This window comes from Mytilus californianus, unplaced genomic scaffold (genome assembly GCF_021869535.1).
Source record: "Mytilus californianus isolate M0D057914Y unplaced genomic scaffold, xbMytCali1.0.p SCAF_4, whole genome shotgun sequence".
NCBI lineage: Eukaryota > Metazoa > Mollusca > Bivalvia > Mytilida > Mytilidae > Mytilus > Mytilus californianus.
The window spans coordinates 95280149-95302266 of NW_026262690.1; the positions used below are offsets into that span (position 1 = coordinate 95280149).

At 32.3% G+C, this 22118-nt stretch overlaps 4 protein-coding genes across 5 annotated transcripts in view; 1 reads left to right on the forward strand and 3 right to left on the reverse strand.

The window, feature by feature from the left end:
* LOC127698859 (glycogen phosphorylase, muscle form-like) overlaps window positions 1-696 on the reverse strand; it is a 41756-nt gene extending 41060 nt beyond the window's left edge. For both annotated transcript variants that reach the window (XR_007980972.1, XM_052202558.1), the window contains exon 1: window positions 311-696. Coding sequence is in view for 1 of the 2 variants with exons in the window: in XM_052202558.1 (XP_052058518.1) it covers window positions 311-556 (246 nt within the window). In the remaining variant the exon portion in view is untranslated. The remainder of the gene's footprint in view (window positions 1-310) is intronic.
* The window catches only part of LOC127698851 (apoptosis-resistant E3 ubiquitin protein ligase 1-like), a 232153-nt gene that overhangs the window by 3806 nt on the left and 206229 nt on the right, over window positions 1-22118 (reverse strand). The gene's annotated exons all lie outside the window — the stretch shown is intronic.
* On the reverse strand, window positions 2492-7128 carry LOC127737165 (uncharacterized). Its single transcript, XM_052247696.1, has 3 exons — window positions 6237-7128; window positions 4484-5691; window positions 2492-2890 (listed from the first exon to the last, which is right to left on the reverse strand). Exons 2-3 carry the CDS (start codon window positions 5672-5674, stop codon window positions 2492-2494), a joined length of 1590 nt encoding a protein of 529 aa, XP_052103656.1. The 5' UTR covers window positions 5675-5691; window positions 6237-7128.
* Window positions 7706-22118, forward strand: part of LOC127698852 (CCAAT/enhancer-binding protein zeta-like) — a 44193-nt gene continuing 29780 nt past the window's right edge. Inside the window, exons 1-3 of the mRNA XM_052202547.1 lie at window positions 7706-7821; window positions 10456-10560; window positions 12116-12168. Of these exons, the coding sequence (XP_052058507.1) occupies window positions 7747-7821; window positions 10456-10560; window positions 12116-12168 (233 nt within the window). The 5' untranslated portion in view covers window positions 7706-7746. The remainder of the gene's footprint in view (window positions 7822-10455; window positions 10561-12115; window positions 12169-22118) is intronic.

The following is a 22118-nucleotide window of genomic DNA, read 5'->3' on the forward strand; positions in this document are numbered from 1 at the left end:
GGACAATTAAGTGAGTAATCTGTGTTTAAAACTTTAAAAGGAAAATCTCTGTAATAAAATTATGTGTATTTTCTGTAAGAATCTTGATTTGCAACAAAATCCCATTTTCAATTAAATGCAAGGAAGCAATAAATATTATTGCTGTGAATGAAATTTCCATTTGATATATGTACAAAATGGAATGTCTCTTGTTTTCAGTATTTTTGCTGTTTTGATATTTTTGCACCTTTAAAATTTTGTAATCCACCGGCCTACAAAAGGGTCATCAACCTTAAATCATAAATGTCTTTATTTTTCACTCGAAACTTACCTTTGGATCCTTTTCATAATAATGTTGCTGTGTACGAATCCAACGTCCAACTAAATGGTCTCTTATTGTATGTGCAAGTGCCAAATAGTAATCTCTTGGTGTAGCAACATTCCTATCCTTCACTATAGTATAGTGGAGATGCCTATTGAATGCTTTCTTCAAATCTACAACATTTTCCACGGGTGCAATTCCCCTTATACTAATTTGCTTGCGTCTGTCATGGTCAGTCTGAGGTTTAGCAGCCATAATGATTTTTATCTGACACCTTCAAACTGCTGATCTGCAATAGTCAGTTCCTAAATATCGAATAATCACAGTAATGTCGACCTTTGCCAAGGCCAGTTTCCTCGTCAAGGTTGACAACCGGAAGTAAATTACAGATTCATATTCGGGGGGTTACACTAATGTCCTGACAATGTCCTGACAATGTCCTGACAAAGTCCTGACGGATATGAAAATGCTAATTACGTTTTCATTATTTAAAGGATTTACTTTAAATTTGGAACCAAGCAAGATGACAACATTAATTTATTAAATAAAAGAAAAAAAATTAAAAAAAATATTTTTAAGAGTTAGAAAACTTGACCTGACCAACTTCGACTTTGAAATCACTAATGTCCTGACCGATATGAAACGGCTTAATACTTTTTTATTATTCACAGGATAGACTTCAAATTCGATATCAAGGAAGATTAAAACATTTAATCCAAAAATATAAGAAAAAAATGCAAAAAAAATAATTTTTAGAGTAAGAAAACTTGACCTGACCAACTACGACTTTGCCGCGATTAATGTCCGGACCGATATAAAACTGCTAATTTCCTTTTTTTCTTTGGAAGGATTGACTTCAAATTTGACACCAGACAAGAAAGTAATATTGATTTAATACTTATTTGAAAAGAATTGGGAAAAAAATACTTTAAGGGTAAAAAAACTTGACCTGACCAACATCGACTTTGTCGTGACTAATGTCCTGACCGATATAAAAGTGCTAATACTTGTAACATTGTTGGTATGATTGAGTTCTTATTTGAAACCAAGTCAAATTATAACGTTTTCTTTTTAATACTTTTTATAAAGTAATTGGAAAACAATATTTCATACGAAATAAAAACTTGACCTAACCACCTTCAATTTATTAAACTTAATACACAAACAAAAACGTTTTTAGTTCTTACCTTATATTGTCATTGAATTTATATTTATCTTATCCATAAAACACAACATCCAAAGCAAATAAATTTTGTTAAATGAAAAGATAGGGGAAATATGAGTACAAGTTGCTGACTGTGAGTATTGTTTACCCCTCATCACAACTCTACTTCATTTGATTTGATTAATAAGTGTGACTAATGAAACTAATTATTGAATTATTAAACCCAATTAAATAATTATAAAAGTGAAATGTAATTAGTTACCTACATTAATGATTTTAATAACTAAGTAAATGGAAAGGTTTTTTCTTCTTGATGTAACAATTATAATAAATAAAAAAAAACTGTATAAAAGTAAACGCAAAGGAAGGTGATATGAACCATTAAAATAAAATCACACCTATATTAATTACTATAATCACAAATTGGAATGTTTTCTTTCCTATCTGATTATTTATTTTTTGTTTATCTAGTTATTGAGTGATTATACATGTCATATAAAGGCAGGAAATGAGATTCGTATTGTTTAAAAACGATGTATATACAAGCATATAAATTACAATTATGTTAGAATCACAAAGAAATAAAATAAATTAATACACACAATTTTCACTAACAGAAAAAAAGAAGACATTCAATTAAATTGAGTTCAATAAAGATAAATGGAAAAGAACAATTTAGTCACGATTACCTACCACAATGAAAAACGTTCATATCTAATATATAGGAGTTAACACAACACAATACAATACAATACAATACAATACAATACAATACAATACAATACAATACAATACAATACAATACAATACAATACAATACAATACAATACAATACAATACAATACAATACAATACAATACAATACAATACAATACAATACAATACAATACAATACAATACAATACAATACAATACAATACAATACAATACAATACAATACAATACAATACAATACAATACAATACAATACAATACAATACAATACAATACAATACAATACAATACAATACAATACAATACAATGTTCAAGCATCGCGATGTTCATCACAGTACCAATCTTCTGAAACTCCTGAACATGTCTGATGAACCCACTTAGTACAGCTGATCCGTCCTCTTTTCGCTTCACATCCAATCATGTTCTCAAAAACATCTGGTTTACCACACTGACAACTACACTCAATTCTTCTGGCAAAAATCCTAACAAAGTCTGTACTTGATGTTGTATTTTGAGGAAATGGTGTAAAATGTCCTTTTTCCAAACACGATATTAAATGTGGTCGCATGTATTTCTCAATAAACTTCGTACGTCTTTGAGTGTTGAGTTTTTCTTTATGACAATATTCCACCATGTTGGCAATAGCATAAACACCACAGTCATATCCATTTGTTTGTTGTTGAACATCAGGTAATTTAACAAGCAAGTTCTTTTTTCCATGAGAATAAATAGCTGATAACTGAATTTCTGTCGATGGTGTTAATCTGAAATCTTTACTGTAACTATCTAACACATAAACGGCACTATCCTTTTTAGTCTGAAGAGATGTAATCCAATGAGATTTTCCGGTATGGTGAATTTGCACACATGGTGTATCTTGACTGGTGAATGTCCCGAAATTTTCTTCGGTGTTATCATAATCATTCGCACGTGGTTTCTTTCTTCCCGATTTTTTGTCGTTCCTTTTCAAATTTCTCTTGGATAGTAGTCTTAAATTAACAACTCTCGGTTTATTATCGGTTTCATCACCTAAAAACATTTTTGCAGCTAATATATGGTAATACTGTGTTGTCGATGGACACTGACATGTTTCTTTCGGTAGTAAGGTTACAGCATATATGTTTCCTTGAGTTCCCTTCACCATAAATGCCTTCTGCTGTTGCACAAATGTTACATTGTCGTTTTCTACTGTAAGACGGGCTAACGATTTTTGCGACAGATTCTTATCAATAATTGACACAACTTTCGGAATTTCGGTTGTTATTTCTTCACTGTTTTTAGTACATTGTTCACTATCACAAACCACACTTTGTAGTTCATTACTTTCGATATCTTCAATTAACGACACACACTTTGAATCTTCACTTAACGGCACAGAATTTGAATCTTGATTTAACAGCACAGTTGTTGATGTATTTTCAGTATATTCCTTAACGCATTCTTCTCGCACAGAATCTATTTCGGACATCACATGTTTCACAATATCATCAGGTTTAATCACACGTTTCGGTATACAAATTTCATCTTTTGGAATGCGGGCGTGTCTGAATTCATGTCTCAAATTGTAATTTCCTACACCGGCTAATCCTCTCTGAATTTCTGTTATGTAGTATACTTGAAGGTAATACATGCTTAAAACGAAGCAATCAACAGGAAGCTCTTTATATTTGTTTAATCGTTTGATAACGGCATTCATGCTTTCACACGCATTGTTGGTAACACCAGAAAACGGATCATAAAGATTTTCGTACTTGTTAATTATCCACTTCCCACAATGAAATAATATATCCTTTTCCATTTTGTTGAAATATGAAACAATCGGTTTTGACCACTTTACCATAAGCAATTGTTTTTTCTCCTTGTATTCTTCAACACTATCACAACGCAGTAATTCTCTTATGTTCGATAGATAAAACGCAATGTTTTCCTGATCGGCACCCATCTTATGTAAATTAAATTTGGCATCGGTTATCAAATGGTTCCAACACATTATAACATCGCTATTCGGAAAATTCTTTTCTATTGCATTCACTAATCCTGGTTCACGATCTGTAATAAATGGCACACACTTTCTGTTTAGCTTCGGAAACACTGATGACACAAATTCGAAAAATTTTGAATGCATTTTTTCTTTCTTCCTTCCATGTATAAGAAATGCTACTGGCATGATTGGGCGGTCTTCAAAAATTATGTTACGGAACACTAGCGGCGACACATAGAAATCTCCAAGTTTAAATGTTGTATCATAGAAAAATTGAAACGGTATATCCTCTTCAGTGTTAACATCCAGCAATTGGTTCACTATCGATATCATCTCCGGTAAGGCTATTATAGTGGGTGAGCGGTTGGAAGTGGAGGTAGGCAAGCGGTTAGAAGTGGAGGTAGGCAAGCGGTTAGAAGTGGGTGAGCGGTTAGAAGTGGAGGTAGGCAAGCGGTTAGAAGTGGAGGTAGGTAAACGGTTAGAAGTGGAGGTAGGCAAGCGGTTAGAAGTGGGTGAGCGGTTGGAAGTGGAGGTAGGCAAGCGGTTAGAAGTGGAGGTAGACAAGCGGTTAGAAGTGGAGGTAGGCAAGCGGTTAGAAGTGGAAGTAGGCAAGCGGTTAGAAGTGGAGGTAGGCAAGCGGTTAGAAGTGGAGGTAGACAAGCGGTAAGAAGTGGAAGTGGGTGAGCGGCTAGAAGTGGAGGTAGGTGCGACACAAACAGGATTTGGTGAGATGGTACATGCTGGAACAGATGAGGACGTGGTGGTAGGAACATGCACAGTGTTAGAGGTAGATGAAGTGTTAATAAGAGAAGATACCAGATAACATACCCGTGGAAGAGCAGGCCACTCTTCAATCACCTGAATACCTGTTGAAGTTAGTACTGGTTTTGGTGTTGGTGTTGGTGTTGGTGTTCGTATCGGTAAAGTGAGTAGTGCAGTTCGGTACAGTGATTGGTCTACAGCTGGTTCAGTTGGGTCAGGCATTGGTGTAGGTGCTTTTGGTGTTGGCGTTGGTGTTGACGTTGGTGTTGACGTTGGTAGTTCCCAGATGCTGTCATGAGTATCCTTGGTTTTGCGTAGATGACGAATGGCGCTCTCGATGTCTTTCACCACAGTTGATGTACCACGGTAGCTTAGATGAAGACCATCTCGACTGAGTAGGTGTCTCTGGATAGTACCTTTCTGGGCGAATGACGGGTGACCAACGTAGTGGAGTCTTGGAACTCGGGTAGCTAGTAACTGTAGTTTGGTATTGAGTAGCCGAGCTCTCTGGTTGAGTTCCGTTAGGAAGTTGGTGCGCAGAAGTGCCCCTGGGAATTGGTTGTCGGCTCTAGGTAGGACTCCAGATATGATGATGTCTGCTGTTGGGTTGCTGTGCCAAATGTCTGATGTCAGTTGTTGGTATTTCCTGAGTAGAGTCTTTACTGATGAACCACGGGAGAGGTCGTTGGCGCCAACGTGAAGTACCACGGTGTTGTAGTTGTCGATGGTTGGTTGCAGTTCGTTGAACATCTGGTCAATACGAAAACCTGAATAAGAAAGCACATTAGTTTCAGATAAAGATAAATATTGATTAAAATACTTGGCCTGGGAATGGCCAGCAATCAGCACTGGAAATGAAGACATGATTAGAATCAAGTAATATGTAACAAAAGCACAAAAAATATATTTACAATTTTCTACAATTAATTACACTAAACAAAAGCAAGGAGATTTATATACAAAGAAAAATAGCACTAAAGCAATATATCAATTCGAATAAAAAGCACTGAGGTTGTATGTATTAGAGCACTATGAAAACTTTTGAAAGAGACTAAAAATATGTATTATATTTATAACTGTAAGTAACTAATGTTCACTTTTAAAAAGCAATCACCAAAGCTTGTAGAAGCCCATAAATACCAATGTATTGTTTATCATAAATTATCAGTCTTAATAATAGCTGGTCACAGTTCACGTTCATAATTAATTAATTGGATTAACAAGTAGGTGATTAATCTAATCATAACAAGCCCCTAATCAGATAAACAATTAGAGCAATAACAGAAAGTTAACATGCATAAACAATACTCACATTCAGCAACTGGTTCTAATATTTCTCTTTCGTTTCATTTCAACAGTATCTTTCTGCGTTCAATGTTGTAATATCATTGTGATCGGATATTTTCAATTTCAATAATTTAAGGTAAGAGGTTAACATTTTCTTTCAGTTAGAAAATTGATCAGGACAAGTTCGACAATGTCAGGTCAATATATTTTTACCCTTGCAATACTTGTTCACATTTTTTTCTTTTTGTCATTTAAATATTTAATAAAATATTGATATTTATCAAACTTAAAGACATTTATTTAAGAAATATACATAGTCTTTCTATTTTTTAAACGAACATGTCTTTTTTTGGTGAATAGCCTATGTTGGTCAGGTCAAGTTTTTTGGTCTTTTGAATATTTGCTTTCTTTTCATTTCTTTTTATTTCTTTGTTAAATGTCGAAATCTTCCTTGCTACTAAATTTGAAGTTAATCCTTCCAAAGATAAAAAAGAAATTAGCAGTTTTATATCGGTCCGGACATTAGTCGCGGCAAAATCGTATTGGTCAGGTCAAGTTTTCTAACTCTAAAAATTATTTTTTTTTCATTTTTTTCTTATATTTTTGGATTAAATGTTTTAATCTTCCTTGATATCGAATTTGAAGTCTATCCTGTGAATAATAAAAAAGTATTTAGCCGTTTCATATCGGTCAGGACATTAGTGATTTCAAAGTCGAAGTTGGTCAGGTCAAGTTTTCTAACTCTTAAAAATATTTTTTTTAATTTTTTTTCTTTTATTTATTAGATTAATGTTGTCATCTTGCTTGGTTCCAAATTTAAAGTAAATCCTTTATATAATGAAAACGTAATTAGCATTTTCATATCCGTCAGGACTTTGTCAGGACATTGTCAGGACATTGTCAGGACATTAGTGTAACCCATATTCGGGGATTAAAAAATCCGGAAGTTTTGCTGTAACGTGTCTATTTATGTTTTTAGTGGCGAAGTAAATTTTTCAACTTTTTCATCGATTATTGTTTAATATAATAAAACAAATTTTGGTGATGAATAATTTGGTATTATCATGATTCAGCTGACGAAATTTTGAATATCAATAGCAAATATCTTTTATTATCTAAGAAAAAATAGACTTGTTAGACAAGATATTAAATGACTTCTATGTATGTATCTTTGGATATTTTAGTTGTTTGGGTGCTGTTGCTGTTCATTGACGTCTACCACATTTCAGGTTTTTTGTTTCGTTGGATTGCAAGCAAGAGCTTTTTAAAGTCCCTTATTTTTACCTTTTTACCTCCAACCAGTACCCGCTTAATCAATAGTTTTATAGACTTACCAAGGTTTTGTTTCTATTTAATGTTTGCAATATCTTTATTGACTTGTTAAAACGATACAAAAAAACACTGACAAATTCTGGAAAAATTGAAATCTCACGTGTACAAATCATTTATTAAAGCGGACGTCCCTGAAAGCACCAGATTAGTTGCCTGAATTTGTTTTACAATCTACACTTCACTATTGTACCGTGGATGTCAACATGTCCAAAAAAGTTTCACGTGTTGCAACAAATGCAATAGATTTGGAGTTCATAGAGGCTCTTGGAGGCGAAAAGGTAAAGTTATGAGAAATTCATTGGAATCAGAATTTTTTATAGCGGAATATACGTAGCTTTTATGAAATTTTGTATGCATTTAGATCTCCTTACATCTGAAATTATATCGAAAAATTATATGCATATGTACTTGTAAAATATGCAGCATTGACATTCCACAGATATTAATAATTTGATAAATGTATAAATTTCTTTAAAAAATCACTGTTAATATTTAAAAAGAATCTGTGGTAAATAATTGTGATGGCTTCACACTACACCGTAGGCTTTCATCAAATTCATGTCGATCCGTCCCAAGTCGTTCCGTCCCAAGTTGATCCGGCCAACATCGATCCAGCCCCAAAATAAATAATATTTATCAGGAATAAGAATAAAGGTATATATGAATTCACTATTCAGTGTAATTCATAAATGTTTATTAATTTTATAATAATATAAAATGTTGGCCTTTGACGAATATTTGAATATTAAATTTTCATCAGCTGAGACATTTATTTGAATATTTTTTTTAACTTTATATTAAGAATTCATATAGAAATATAATATTATTTTTATATAAAATCAATTTATCACCTTAAATGAATACGGATGATTATGCAGTATAAAACTATTATGTTGATTATGTTTAAATTACAAATTTTCAAGACTATTGGGTATGCATAATTATATTATAAACATATATAACAGAATTTAGTACCATCAACATTAATCGGCAGTTATTAGCATTTTTTCAATTGACAAGTCTTTCAGTTGGTGTAATAACAAATAGTTACATACACAACTGTACAAGCCGATCCCTTGGCTGAGGTATACAAACTTTGTTTTTGTTTAAAGTTATAAAAAACTTCTCAAATTGAGAAATGTTGTTTGATTTGCCGAATCCTTTCTATAAAAGAAGAGACATGGTGGGTACAAAAAAAAAAACCACGGAAGAGACAGTGGTGCAAAGAAATAATTGTACATTTCTTCGTCATGTTACCTGAAAAAAATGTAACAATTAATTATTAGATCTTCAAATAAAAGACCTTGTTGCTTAAGTAAATTTTATCAATCATGATTTTGATTGAATTAAGTGATTACGACTGGCGTTAATTTGGTTCACGATCATCAGACAATTGTTGAATAAACAAACCAATTATATAGACTATTGAAATGATTTAAACAAGTCATTATGATGATTACATAATTATATGTTCCATGATTGGATTGTAAATATCTATTTATCTCTTCTAAGTGTGAATTAAATAAAAAAAAAATCTGCATGATATTCCAAGTAATCATGGAAAACAACTTCATATTTATATGCTGATGCTGCTTAACAAACATTACCAATCATACTCATTTTGTATCCATTTAAAATAATTCATCTGAATATTACTCCAATATTAGGCATACTTCACTTACCTGCTGTCATTAAGCATCGTTACTTTTTACAAATTCCGTTTATCCTGATTTATATATGTCACCAAATCCTCTTGGGTCAGATCGAGTTTGGGCCGGAACAACCTGATACCCACCGTACAGAAATTTATTGTAAAAGTTGTTCATGTTTTTACATTTCACTAAAACTGAAATGATTATGACAAGTAAAACAAAGCAGTCTGCCCTATAAATTTTATATCTTTCAAACAGAAATGTTCACATCAATAATAGACTACAAGGGCCAGTAATATCCAATTTTAAAACAAAATTCTGTTTTTTGCAAACATCAATGTACATTTATTTTGGTTTTTCCAACTTCATAAGAATGATCCTTTGTTTGATAGTATTGATACATTTGTATAAAATTTGATGTGGTATTGGGGTCCAAATTTAGATGTCCAAATCCAAATTCATTTAACCCGTAATTACCATGTTGACCCATCTACTGCTTTTTTCTACATTTTTAAAGATTTTATGAATTACAAATGTACATGTATTGAACATGGTGAATCACGGGAGGTTACAATTGAATTAAAAATTTCATAGCTTAATTTTTAATTACGAAGAGATTCTGTTTGTCTCCTGTAGACAAGCTACATTTATATTATGCATTCACATTGTATAGCCAAATTATATTGAGCAAAAAAGTTATAATACAGATTATATGTGCAGAGCAGATGTTCTTGTAATAACGTTCAACAGGTACATTGTAGACTCAAGACCAATCATGAATGTTTAGATATAGCTGAATACATAAATGTTTCAGAGCTTGAATAACAAAGTGCCTTGATCATGTTGATAAAAAAGACCAAACCCATCTAAGGTACATATGACATATGTACTTAACTTGGTTTCAATTAATTTCTTTCATAACATGTACATGTAATAATATAGAAATAAGGAGCTGTGGTATGATTGCCAATGAGACAACTATCCACCAAAGTTTAAATGAAGTGGATGTAAGCAATTATAGGCAACAGTACGGCCGTATGTTTATTTCCCCTTGAATTTCTCAAAGTTGTTAAGAACAAGAACAATTAAATCTGTAAACTCAGTTTGAATAGATAATATTCCACTGTAAACATCGTAAAGAATGTTTCCTTTACAATGTAAATGAGAAGTTTTAACCCATTTGCCATTTTAGTTGGCCAATGTTCTTCATAATTTTATGTTTAATAGCCTTCATGGATATAATGTTTTTTGATGTTTCAGGGTGATCTTGATCTTCTTAATGACGTAGATGATGATGAAGAAGAAAATGAAGACCTTGATGACTTTGATGTTGATATGGATGCTGATCCAATCAAGAAAGATGAGGTAAAATTCAGAGCTACCTTTAATTTAAATACAAATGTAATAGTCTCCAACACACCATTGTGAACCAATTCAAAATTCTCTAGTTTGAATAGGTAAATATTTTGAGAAATTTAGCTTAAGATCAAATGATATAAAGTTGGTAAAATTAAAACTGAAGAGGTCCAAATTTATATTAAGTCTTTCTCTAGAGGAATTTTTCACACTGAAAGTTGAAATTGGACAGAAACTAGTTATGTTTGTCTAATGCTATAAAACATGTAAACAGACATTTTTAATTTGGTTTTGTATTAATTTTGTCACACCTGCTATCAAAAATTGTCGCAGTATGCGAGACATATGTATTACTATGCGGCGACTGCGATGTAAACTATTTGTATAAAGCTTTATATTTCAGACGGTAGAAGACCTGGATGCTTCATATCTTGTATGCAGATACATTATTTTATGAAGTTTCCGCCTGTCACATGTCCATTGTCCTTGACCTCATTTTCAGTGACTGCTTGAAAAAAAAAATTATATTTTTTTTTGTCATGTGAATTTCTCACTTATTATGAGTAATAGGATAAATATATTTAGTATATGGGTTCCTTGTAATGTCTAGGGTTCACCTGACCTCAACCACATTTCATGGATCAGTGATCAAGGTTTAAGATAGGTGATTAGGTCCATTTCTCAAATACTATAAGCAGCAGGTCAACTATATGTGGTGTATGGAATGATTGTATTGGCCATTTGGGTACTTGTCAGTCTCGCAGGTTACATCTTACCTTGAATTCATTTTCATGATTCATTGGTCAATGTTAAGTTTTTGTGTTTTGGGTTGTTTTTGCTCAAGTCCTATAAGCATTAAGTCAACTATATTTGGTGTATGGAATGATTGTGAGGTGTACATGTCTGTCTGGCAGGTATCATCTGGCCTTGCCCCTCATTTTTTATGGTTAATTGGTCAATGTTAAGTTTTGTGTTTTGATCTGTATTTCAAATAATAATAGTCATAGGTCAGTTATATTTGGTGTATGGAATAATTGTAAGGTGTACATGTCTGTTTGGCAGGTATAATCTGACCTTGACCTCGTTTTCATGGTTTATTGATCAATGTTAAGTGTCTGCTTTTCAATTACAATAAGCAATAGGTCAGCTATATTTGGTGTATACAAAAATTGTAAGGTGTATATGTCTGTCTGACAGGATTTATCTGACCTTGACCTCATTGTAATAGATTTTTAAACCCCACCTACGATATGTTTTCTGGTCTGTGCGTCCGTTCGTTCGTCCCTTTGTCCCTCTTCAGGTTAAAGTTTTTGGTCAAGGTAGTTTTTGATGAAGTTGAAGTCCAATCAACTTGAAACTTAGTACACATGATATGATCTTTCTAATTTTAATGCCAAACTAGAGTTTTGACCCCAATTTCATGGTCCACTAAACATAGAAAATGATTGTGCGAGTGGGGCATCCGCACTATGGACACATTCTTGTTAGAAATGTTAAAGTTTATGTGTGATACTTTTAGTACGCTATAGTAATTTTATAACATGTTGTTTTGTTTTTTTTACAGCTGAAAGAATTTATCAAGCTGTTAGGAATAAAGGAGCACCGTGATGTTGAGGGGTAAAATACTTATTATAATGATTGATTATCTGTTTGTAAATATCTGTAACTGGTAGAATATTGAAGGAGTACATGTATAAATCTTAAAACGAAATATTAGTAAAAATGGTAAGTGCAGGCATTCTTGAAAAGATGTCTGAGAAGTAAGTTTTGACTGTACCAAGTCAGGAATATGACAGTTGTTTTCCATTCGTTAGATGTGTTTGAGCTTTTGATTTTGTCATTATATAAAGAACTTTCCGTTTTGAATTTCCCTTGGAGTTCGGTATTTTTGTCATTTTACTTTTTGTTCATGTTCATAGAGAAACGGTGGGATTTGTTTGTATTTATAAAGAGAGATGAAAAGAGATTTGAGCACGCAAAATTTATATGTATAGTTTATGAAAATTCTTAACGACTTAAAGGGATAAATATAATGCAGGATTTACTTATTAAAAAGAAAATTTTGCAGTAAAATATTCCAAACATAATGAAACTAAAGCAGTGGAATAAAGAAAATTAGTTTCATTTCTATCCACATTTCGCAATATCTACAAAAGAATTTTTCAAGCACAGACAGCAAAATTATTTTTAGGCAGTTAAGCTGCCTTATGCTACCACCCTAGATTTGTGTTCTTCCCACTGAATGGCGAAAAAAGTGCTATTGTTATTAAATTGCTGGCTAATATGTTATTAATAACTAATTGGGCACTTTTTTCATACTTTTAATTCTGGAATACAAAAAATATGACCAGAAAAACCTTAAATGATCGTCGAACAACCCAAAAGTTTTGAAGTTGCACATAGGAAGTAGTGCTCAATAGAAATTCGTATGTAGTTTATTTTCCCCTGTGTTTTTGGCTAAGATGTCAAAGAACAATTGTATGAAATATTTTATCGTCGAAAAACTCTAAAGACAAGTCGTTTACATTTCCCAAATGGCAAAAGTCGTAGGAATATTGTTTGTCGTCGATACGTATTAAATATGTCAGTAGTCTATTAATAAGTTGGCGGCAATTTCAAATTAGAAGACGAATTTTACGTATCTTTTAAATTTGGAGGATTCTGATGATAGAAAGGTAATTATTGTTAATCATGATATTCTTTTTGTTTGAGATGAGTGTTAATAAATTGTGTATTCACATTTGGATTTCATTCTTTTGTATTACTCCGTTTTTCACATAAATGACCTTGTCAAGTAATGCACCAACATGGTGTTTACACTTGTTGAATAAAACCGGAAATCAAGAAGGTCTCACTAATTACCGACAAGAAGATTGTAGAGACAATAAGCGACAAGAAGATAAAACTTAGCGACAGGAAGAATGAATTTGCGATAAGAAGATAAATTAGAGACAAGAAAGTTTATACACTGTTAGAATAATAAATTTATAGAAAAGTCAATTAATTACAGTTGATTATTTTCTGTTGTGTGAAGTTTAAAATTATGTTACATTTAGTAGCCGTCCGTACTTCTTGACGCTTCTTGTCGTTTCTTGTCGCTAAGAGACCTTGTAAATATGTCAAACTTGCCGAGACTGACAGTAGTATGTGATATACATGTATATGGATTTTAGACTCAGAAAGATCGTGTGATAATAGAAAGTCACAAGAAAATGTAGAAACCCCATTCATATATCACTGTATACAGGTACGGATGTCCGAAAAATGTATAAAATCAGCGAGAATCAAAAAAGAGCAAATGTGAATATAGGAAATATATGCGGATAAAAGAATTCGGTCTAGATCACCTTGATCTTGACATGAAGCCAGTGTCCTACTCTCAGGCACTTGTTTATATCCATGGGAAGATTAAGGAGCTCAAAATATACGTTGATATTGGGTCTTCCCATGCAAAGAAACAAGTGCATGTGGTCAGACTTTGACATTTCAATGTTTACGATATTTTTTCTAAACCAGAACTTTTTTATTTCTGGCCAATCTGGGCCTAAAAAAATCTTCATCTATGGCCCATTTTAAAGAAGATATATCTTTCAAGAAGTGTAAAGTCCAAGAATGTTTTACCAACCGTTTATTTATTCCAATATTGATATAGATCTCGAGTAACATCATGGACTTGGAGGGGGCGGGTCATTTACATTTACTAAAGGCAGGTCAATCAGACCTCACCTTTGACTCCTGTTATAGTTTGATCGTCTGATTTGTGTCATACATTTTGTACTGTAGAACTTAAATTGAACAAACTCAGTGTTCTCCACAGGGAAGCAAGTCAATGCACACTATTGCAAAGTTGTATCATGCCATTTAACTTATACCACTAAAAGTCAACTCAAATCAACATTAACCACTAAATTTTAGAATTCACAATATAATTCTGTCGGATAGACCTATCAGAGACCATGTGTCAACTTACAACAGAGGCAGACTAGAGCATACTATATTAAATGACATGTTCATTGTATGTATAAAATTGAATGAAAGAAATAAAATTTAACATAATTTTATCTCTCTGACACTCAAACTGCTCATCTTTTTTATTTTGTCGAAAATCAAACTTTGATCTGACCCTAAAAAAAGAATATCCCATGCAGTGGCGGATCCAGAACTTTTCATAAAGGGGGGGGGGGGGGGGGGGGGGGGGGGGGGGGGGGGGGGGGCGCTCATCCTTCATGCTTCAGTGATTCCCTATATAATCAACCAAATTTTTCCCACAAAAGGGGGGCCAGAGCCCCCCCCCCCCCCCCCCCCCCTGGATCCGCCTATGCCATGATCCCATAATGATTTCTTTTCAAATTAATTGACAAAACTTGTGTAAATATAATTTATCATGATTGTATATTCTAAATAAACAATATAAATATTTGTATTTGTTTTTATTTTAGCTAGATTCCAATTCTTGGCTTCAATATCCTAGAAGTGACAAGGCATGCATGTACAATACATGATACTATCTAGTAGCTGCATTGACTAGTCATCATAATAATTCCATGACAGCTATGAAATTCTAGACCTTTTTGATGTTTTAAATATAGTTATACATGTATGACATGTTTATCTACAGATATGATCGAAGTACATGAACTATGAAACTTTTTACCAGGTCTTATCATATGACGACTAGTCAGACAAATTTTGGTTCAGATTTCTGACAGGAATTTTAACAAAATTGCCAGGGGTTACAACACATGAATATTATTTTCATGGAGTTTACTGTAACCGTCCAGTTATTTTTAGAGGCTGTCTAATGATACATGTATCAGTCAGGGTTCTACTTCGTCAAAATTATCTCCCCATTACGCCAGGTTATTTTTACAATCGTAAAAATGGAAGCCATTGTAGGGATGACGCGTTTCCAATTTAGCTCTTGAAAACCGATAAATTTATCCACATAGCACCATTACGATCCTTATATGCCAGGTGTATTTTAAAAGACAAATGTATCTACTAGCTAATGAGCATCAGTTAATGTACTTGTCTGCATTCAGTCAACTTAAAACTTTTGTCGGATCGGTTGTCAGGTGGAAATTTCGGAAATTCATAAACATTTAAAAACATTCTAATTAAATATTTCGTGGAAGGGCAGACTAAAAATTTTCAGTGGTTGAAGACTATAAACCCTAATTGTCACACACAAAAAATGAAGTTTTTTCGAAGATATGCATTTTTAAGATCCAACTTAAAAGTCAGTCGTCAAGTACTTTTAGTAAAAATTTTCTATTCGAACACACCTACACTGTTTTTGTGATTCATTAGAAAAGTATTTCACTTGACCCATATATTTAATTTTTTAGTACTGTGAACTTTCGATGTTATAAAGTCAACCTGTAGCCTTGATATATAAAAATAATAGAATCTGAAGCGAGATGATGTATCAAATACTCTTGCTTTATACGTTTTCAAGACAAAATATTTAACTCAAACACGCCCTAACATAAAAAGGTGCACTCGATTTTATCTTATCGATGCAATTGTTACCCATTTTTATACGACCGCAAAAAAATTTTGTGGTCGTATATTGGTATGACGTTGGCGTCGTCGTCGTCGTCGTCCGGCGTCGTCGTCGTCGTCGTCGTCGTCCGGCGTCGTCGTCCGAATACATATTGGTTTTCGCACTCTAACTTTAGTTTAAGTGAATGGATCTTTTTGAAATTTGACCATAAGGTTAAATACCACAAAAGGAAGGTTGGGATTGATTTTGGGGGTTATGGTACCAACAGTTAAGGAATTAGGGGCCAAAAAGGGGCCAAAAATGAGCATTTTCTAGTTTTTAGACAATAAATGTGGAACGGTGTATGGATCTCTCTGAAATTATACTACAAGTTTCCATACCACAAAGGGATGGTTAGGATTTGCTTTGGGGGGTTATGGCTCAAACCGTTTAGGAATTAGGGGCAAAAAAGGGGGAAAAACAAGGTTGTCCTGGTTAATGGACAAATACTTTAGTACAAAACATAATTTAAAGCAGTGTAAGGGAGATAAATCAAATACATCATTGAAATTATCTCCCTTACACTGCTTTTAAATTATGTATAAAGTAATGGTTAATGAACAATAAAGATAATCTAAAACAGTGTAAGGGAGGTAATCCAAATACAACGTTTTGGTTACTTCCCTTACACTGCTTTTAAATTATGTTTAAAGAAATGCATATTTATAAAGGAAGACCAGTAAAAATATCTGCAAATGTTTTCATCTTTTTTTTTTACAAAAAAATCCATATGAAAGATTTGACACTATATTTTTATTGATTCTATTATAAAATAGATTAAGTTAGCACTATGGTAAATTTAAATGGGTAATTATGGTTGCCAACTCCATTGGAAATTAGAATTGAGATTATGACCATATCTTGAGGGAAAGAATTTTTTTGGGGGAAAAAGGGGGGGGGGGATAAAAAGAAATTGTGGGGGGCCAATTTTTTCTCATTTCAGATTTCAGAAATTAAAAAAAATTATTCTTCAAATATTATTTTTTTTTTCATCTATTTTAATAGCCTTATGATGTAGTTAAATTTTTTTTAATACTTTTATGATGTATTTTAATGCGCTTTTATGGTTGCAAATTTATTGTTTTAATATAATAAACTCCATTGGAAATTAACCAATAGTTTGTTTATTTTTAGCTATGACTATGATGTCATTTTCTATTTAATTTTAAGGTTACAAATTAATTTCAGTTTTAAATATTATTGTAAAATGTTTGCCCAAAACATTTATTAATAAGTGGCCAAAAAAGGGGGCAAAAATAAGCATTTTTCTAGTTTCCAGACAATAACTTGTGTTCAAGTGTATGGATTTCTCTGAAATTGTACTTAAAGGTACCATACCACAAAGGGAAGTGGGTCAAAAAATTTTTTGGGGGGGGGGATTTTTTTTCCTTTTTTTTTTCTTTAAAATTTTCCATTTTAAGTTGGTTAATTCTGATCACAAAGAGAAAGTTGGAATTGAGTTTGGGGGATAATTGCTCAAATGTTTAGGAATAAGGGGCTAAAAAAGGGGTTAAAAATAAGCATTTTTTTTTAGTTTCCAACAATTAATTGTGTTTAAGTAATTGGATCTCTGTGAAATTGTACTGCAAGGTACCATACCACAAACTGAAGGCTGGGATTGAGTTTGGGGGGGCGTGATGTGTGAAAATTTTCCACTTAAAGTTGGTTAATTATTTCTGATTTAGATATAAAAGCAAATAATAATGATGTGGTTTGATTTTATCAAAAACTTAAATTGAAGTTATGTATATTGTAAATTTAGGTTACATTGGAATTTAAGAATTGGCTTTGGGGTAGGGTTATGGCTCAAACCTTTAAATAATAAGGGAAAAAAAGGTGAAAAAACAAGGGTTTCCAGGTTAATAGACAAATAAGTACAAAACATTATTTAAAAGCAGTGTAAGGTTGGTAATTCAAACTCATTTAAATATCTAACTTACACTGCTTTTAAATTATGTAAATTGGAAATTTGCCAATAACTTTATTGTTAATAAATGCATTGGAAATTTGCCAACAATTTTAGTATAATAAACTTCATTGGAAATTTGCCAATATAAAATTTTGCTGATGAAGGTTTTTTGTTTACCTTTAGCCTTGACTATGAAGTCATTTTCTATTTTTATAGCCTTATGATGTAGTTGAATTATTTAATACTTTTATGATGTGTGTTTAAATGGGGTTTTATGGTTGCAAATTTATTGTTTTAGTTTAATAAACTCCATTTAAAATTTGGTAATAAAAAAAATTTTTGTTTATTTTTAGCTATGATTATGATGTCATTTTCTATTTTCCTTTTATGGTTGCAAAGAAATTTTTATTTTTAGATATTACTGTTAAATGATGCTGATTAAGGTTTTTGCTATGTTTAGCCATGACTATGATGTCATTTTCTATTTTAATATCTGTCATGATGTATTTAAATGGGCTTTTATGGTTACAAAGGAATTTTATTTTTAGATATTACTGTAAAATGTTGCTGATTTAGGATTTTGTTTATTTTTAGCCATGACTATGATGTCATTTTCTATTTTAATACCTTTATTATGTAATTTCCATTTTTAGATATTACTGTTAAATGATGCTGATTGAGGGTTTGAATGCTGGGATTGATTTTGGGGGTAATTGCCTCCAAATTTTAGGAATTAGGGGGCAAAAAACAAGCATTTTTCTAGTTTCATGACAATAACTTGTGTGTAAGTGTATGGATATTTATGAAATTGTACTACAAGGTTCCATATCACAAAGGGAAAGCTGGAATTGAGTTTGGGGGTACTTGCCCAAAACGTTTAGGAATAAGGGGCCAAAAATAAGCATTTTTCTAGTTTCCAGACAATAACTTGTGTTCAAGTGTATGGATCTCTCTGAAATTGTACTGCAAGGTACCATACCACAAAGGGAAGGCTGGGATTGTTTTTGGGGGTAATTGTCTCAAAATGTTAGGAATTAGGGGCCATAAAGGGGCAAAAAAACAAGCATTTTTCTAGTTTCATGACAATAACTTGTGTGTAAGTGTATGGATCTTTATGACATTGTACTGCAAGGTTCCATATCACAAAGGGAAAGCTGGGTTTGAGTTTGGGGGTAATTGCCCTAAACGTTTAGGAATTTGGGGCCAAAAAGGTGCAAAAAACCCAAGCATTTTTCTAGTTTCCAGACAATAATTTGTGTTCAAGTGTATGGATCTCTCTGAAATTGTACTGCAAGGTACCATACCACAAAGGGAAGGCTGGGATTGAGTTTGGGGGTGATGAATCATAAGGGGGTTTCAAAAAATTTGGGGGGGGGATTTTTTTTTCCTTTTTTTTCTTTAAAATTTTCCATTTTAAATTGGTTATTTCTGATTTATATATAAAAGCAAATAATAATGATATGGTCTGAATAGGTAAATTAAAAAAATTTAAGTTCTTAGACTACTTTCATTCTGTGTGAGAAACCTATGCTGTGTCAAAAATTTAATTACAATCCAAATTCAGTGCTGTATCAAGCTTGAATGTTGTGTCCATACTTGCCCCAACTGTTCAGGGTTCGACCTCTGCGGTCGTATCAAGCTGCGCCCCAGCGGAGCATTTTATATATATATTATGTCAGTATACTATTACTCTATACTCATCTGTCTTTGGAAACAACCTTTTCATTATGTCAAGTTAAAAAGGAAAAAAACTTAAAAAACTGCTGACAGAAAAGAAATTCAAACTTAGATATAAATTTGTCATTGTAAGAGGGCCTAGGAATGGTGCAGGTAGATCTCTTTAATATTAAAGAGCCAATTGTCCTAATACAAGTACAAGTAGAACAGATCTTAAATGTACTGATTATTGAACTATTGTGATCAATAGGAAATACCATTTTTGCTTAGGAATAGAATTGAGAATGGAAATGGGAAATACGTCAAAAAGACAACAACTCGACCAAAGAGCTGATAACAGCCAAAGGCCACCAATGGGTCTTAAAACGCAGCGAGAAAATCCCGCACCCGGAGGTGGTCCTCAGCTTGCCCCTAAATAAAATTGTGTACTAGTTCAGTGAAATTGGACGTCACACTAAACTCCAAAACATATAAATGAACTAAATTTAAAAAACATACAAGACTAACAAAGGCCAGAGACTCCTGACTAAGGACAGGCGCAAAAATGCGGCGGGGTTAAACATGTTTTGAGAGATCTCAACCCTCCCCCTATACCTCTAGCCAATGTAGAATAAAGAAACACATAGCAATACGCACAGTAAAACTCAGTTTAAAAGAAGTCCGAGTCCGATGTCAGAATAGTTAACAAAAGAAACTAAGCAAAATGACAATGAAGCTTACTATAAAATTTCTTCATTCTTAGTAAATTGCATATACTATTTACTGATATTCAAATCTTATTAATCCATTAAGATGATACAAATCAATATAAAAAAAAAAACCTGAGGGAATCACATGAACTTTAAATGGAGCGAGACCGGGCCTTGCAGTCAAAAAAATTTCGACTACGATAATGTACGATTATTGTACTCAGACTCAAGATTCAATCAATCAAAATACTGGATTTGGTGTTTTGTACTCCAAGTACTGAGTAAAGTTTTATGGCTCTCATCAATGGTGTGTAAACAGGGTTAAAAGTAAGGGCAAATCAGTAAATCTCATTGTTGCAAAGATTGTGGACAAAGGTTTCAAGTCTATATTACCCAGTAAATACAGATGATCAAGTTGCTTTATGGTTTCTTATAGGGTTATACTTGTCTCTGAAACATCCTTTATTGATGCTTTTCGGTTACATGTCTTAAGTTGTAACCTTTATCAAGAATATTGCATTGGCAGAAGAACAGGATGGTTCATTTATATGTATAAATTAAGAGGAAATTATTGATTGAATCTAGTCTTCATATTCAAGGTTAATTTTAACAAGATATTGCGTTCTATTTATTATTGTCAGAATGTTTAAGTTTTTTTTTTACCGAATCATTATTATGTTCTATTTATTATTGTCGAATCATTATTACGTTCTTATAGAGAGAACATTTTGTTTGCATTAAACTTTTTAAGGATGTAGTCAGGTGAAATTTAAAAAATCTGGAATTTAAAATTGATACTATAAATCAGAAGAGCATTAGTTAAGGAACAAAATAAGCTATCAATGCTCAAAATATTGATAGGTTATGGAACTCCTTTTCGAGATATTTGATTTAAAAAAAACTGGCGGAAAAAGGCTGACTCAGACTTTTACCTTATATTTAGCATTGCCATTATTTTGGTCTGAATCGTAAGAAAAGAAAACTAGAATCTGCTTAAATGTTGGTAATAACCTTTTATAAGCTATTGAAGTCTTCTTTGAAAAGAAAAGTGGGTGATATGGGGCAAAATATTTTACCCTGACTGTATAGTAGGAAAAAACCCAAGGAATCTGAACATCTGACAAACATTCCTAAACCTGACATGACTACATCCTTAAAAGCCGTTTAAAACTTATGTACCATGTGCTGAAATGTTCTGTTATTATGAAATGGATTTTTGATTTTATATTTTTGATGTATATTAACGGTGGCAATTTATGAAAAGCAATTTAGAATATTTTATAGGTAGATAAGCTTTGTGCCATTGTAAAACATTGTAGTCAATATTTGTTAATTTGATTTTATCATTTTAATTGACAATGGCAAAATTGTTTTTAATTTTACACATCTTTCCCAGAAATGTAGATCGGCAATAAAACTAAATCTCCTGAGTTCTAAGGTTCTGGAAAGGTTAATTTTAAGGAATAACCAGACCTAATAGCACTAGTATATTCATAATCCATTCACACCATCCCATATACTATAGATGAAATGTCAGAAAATATAAAAAATAGCTTATAAACAGAGACAAAACTTAATGGACTGAAAGCTATCAATAATATATATGTAATTTTGAATAGTTTTAGATTTAGATTAAGATTTATGAGCATTTTTTATTGTAGTAATATAATATATATTTGAATAAACCCATTTGATAATTATAATGATGATTTTTCTCATTTTAAAAATCTTTTCTCGAGAAATACAT

Bases quoted from the DNA above. Each gene is read 5' to 3' on its own strand.
- LOC127737165 (XM_052247696.1), bottom strand. From the start codon at position 5,674: ATGTTCAACGAACTGCAACCAACCATCGACAACTACAACACCGTGGTA. The intron at 2,891-4,483 runs GTGAACCAATTG...CATGGAAAAAAG, and splicing joins TACCGGAGATGATATCGATA to AACTTGCTTGTTAAATTACC.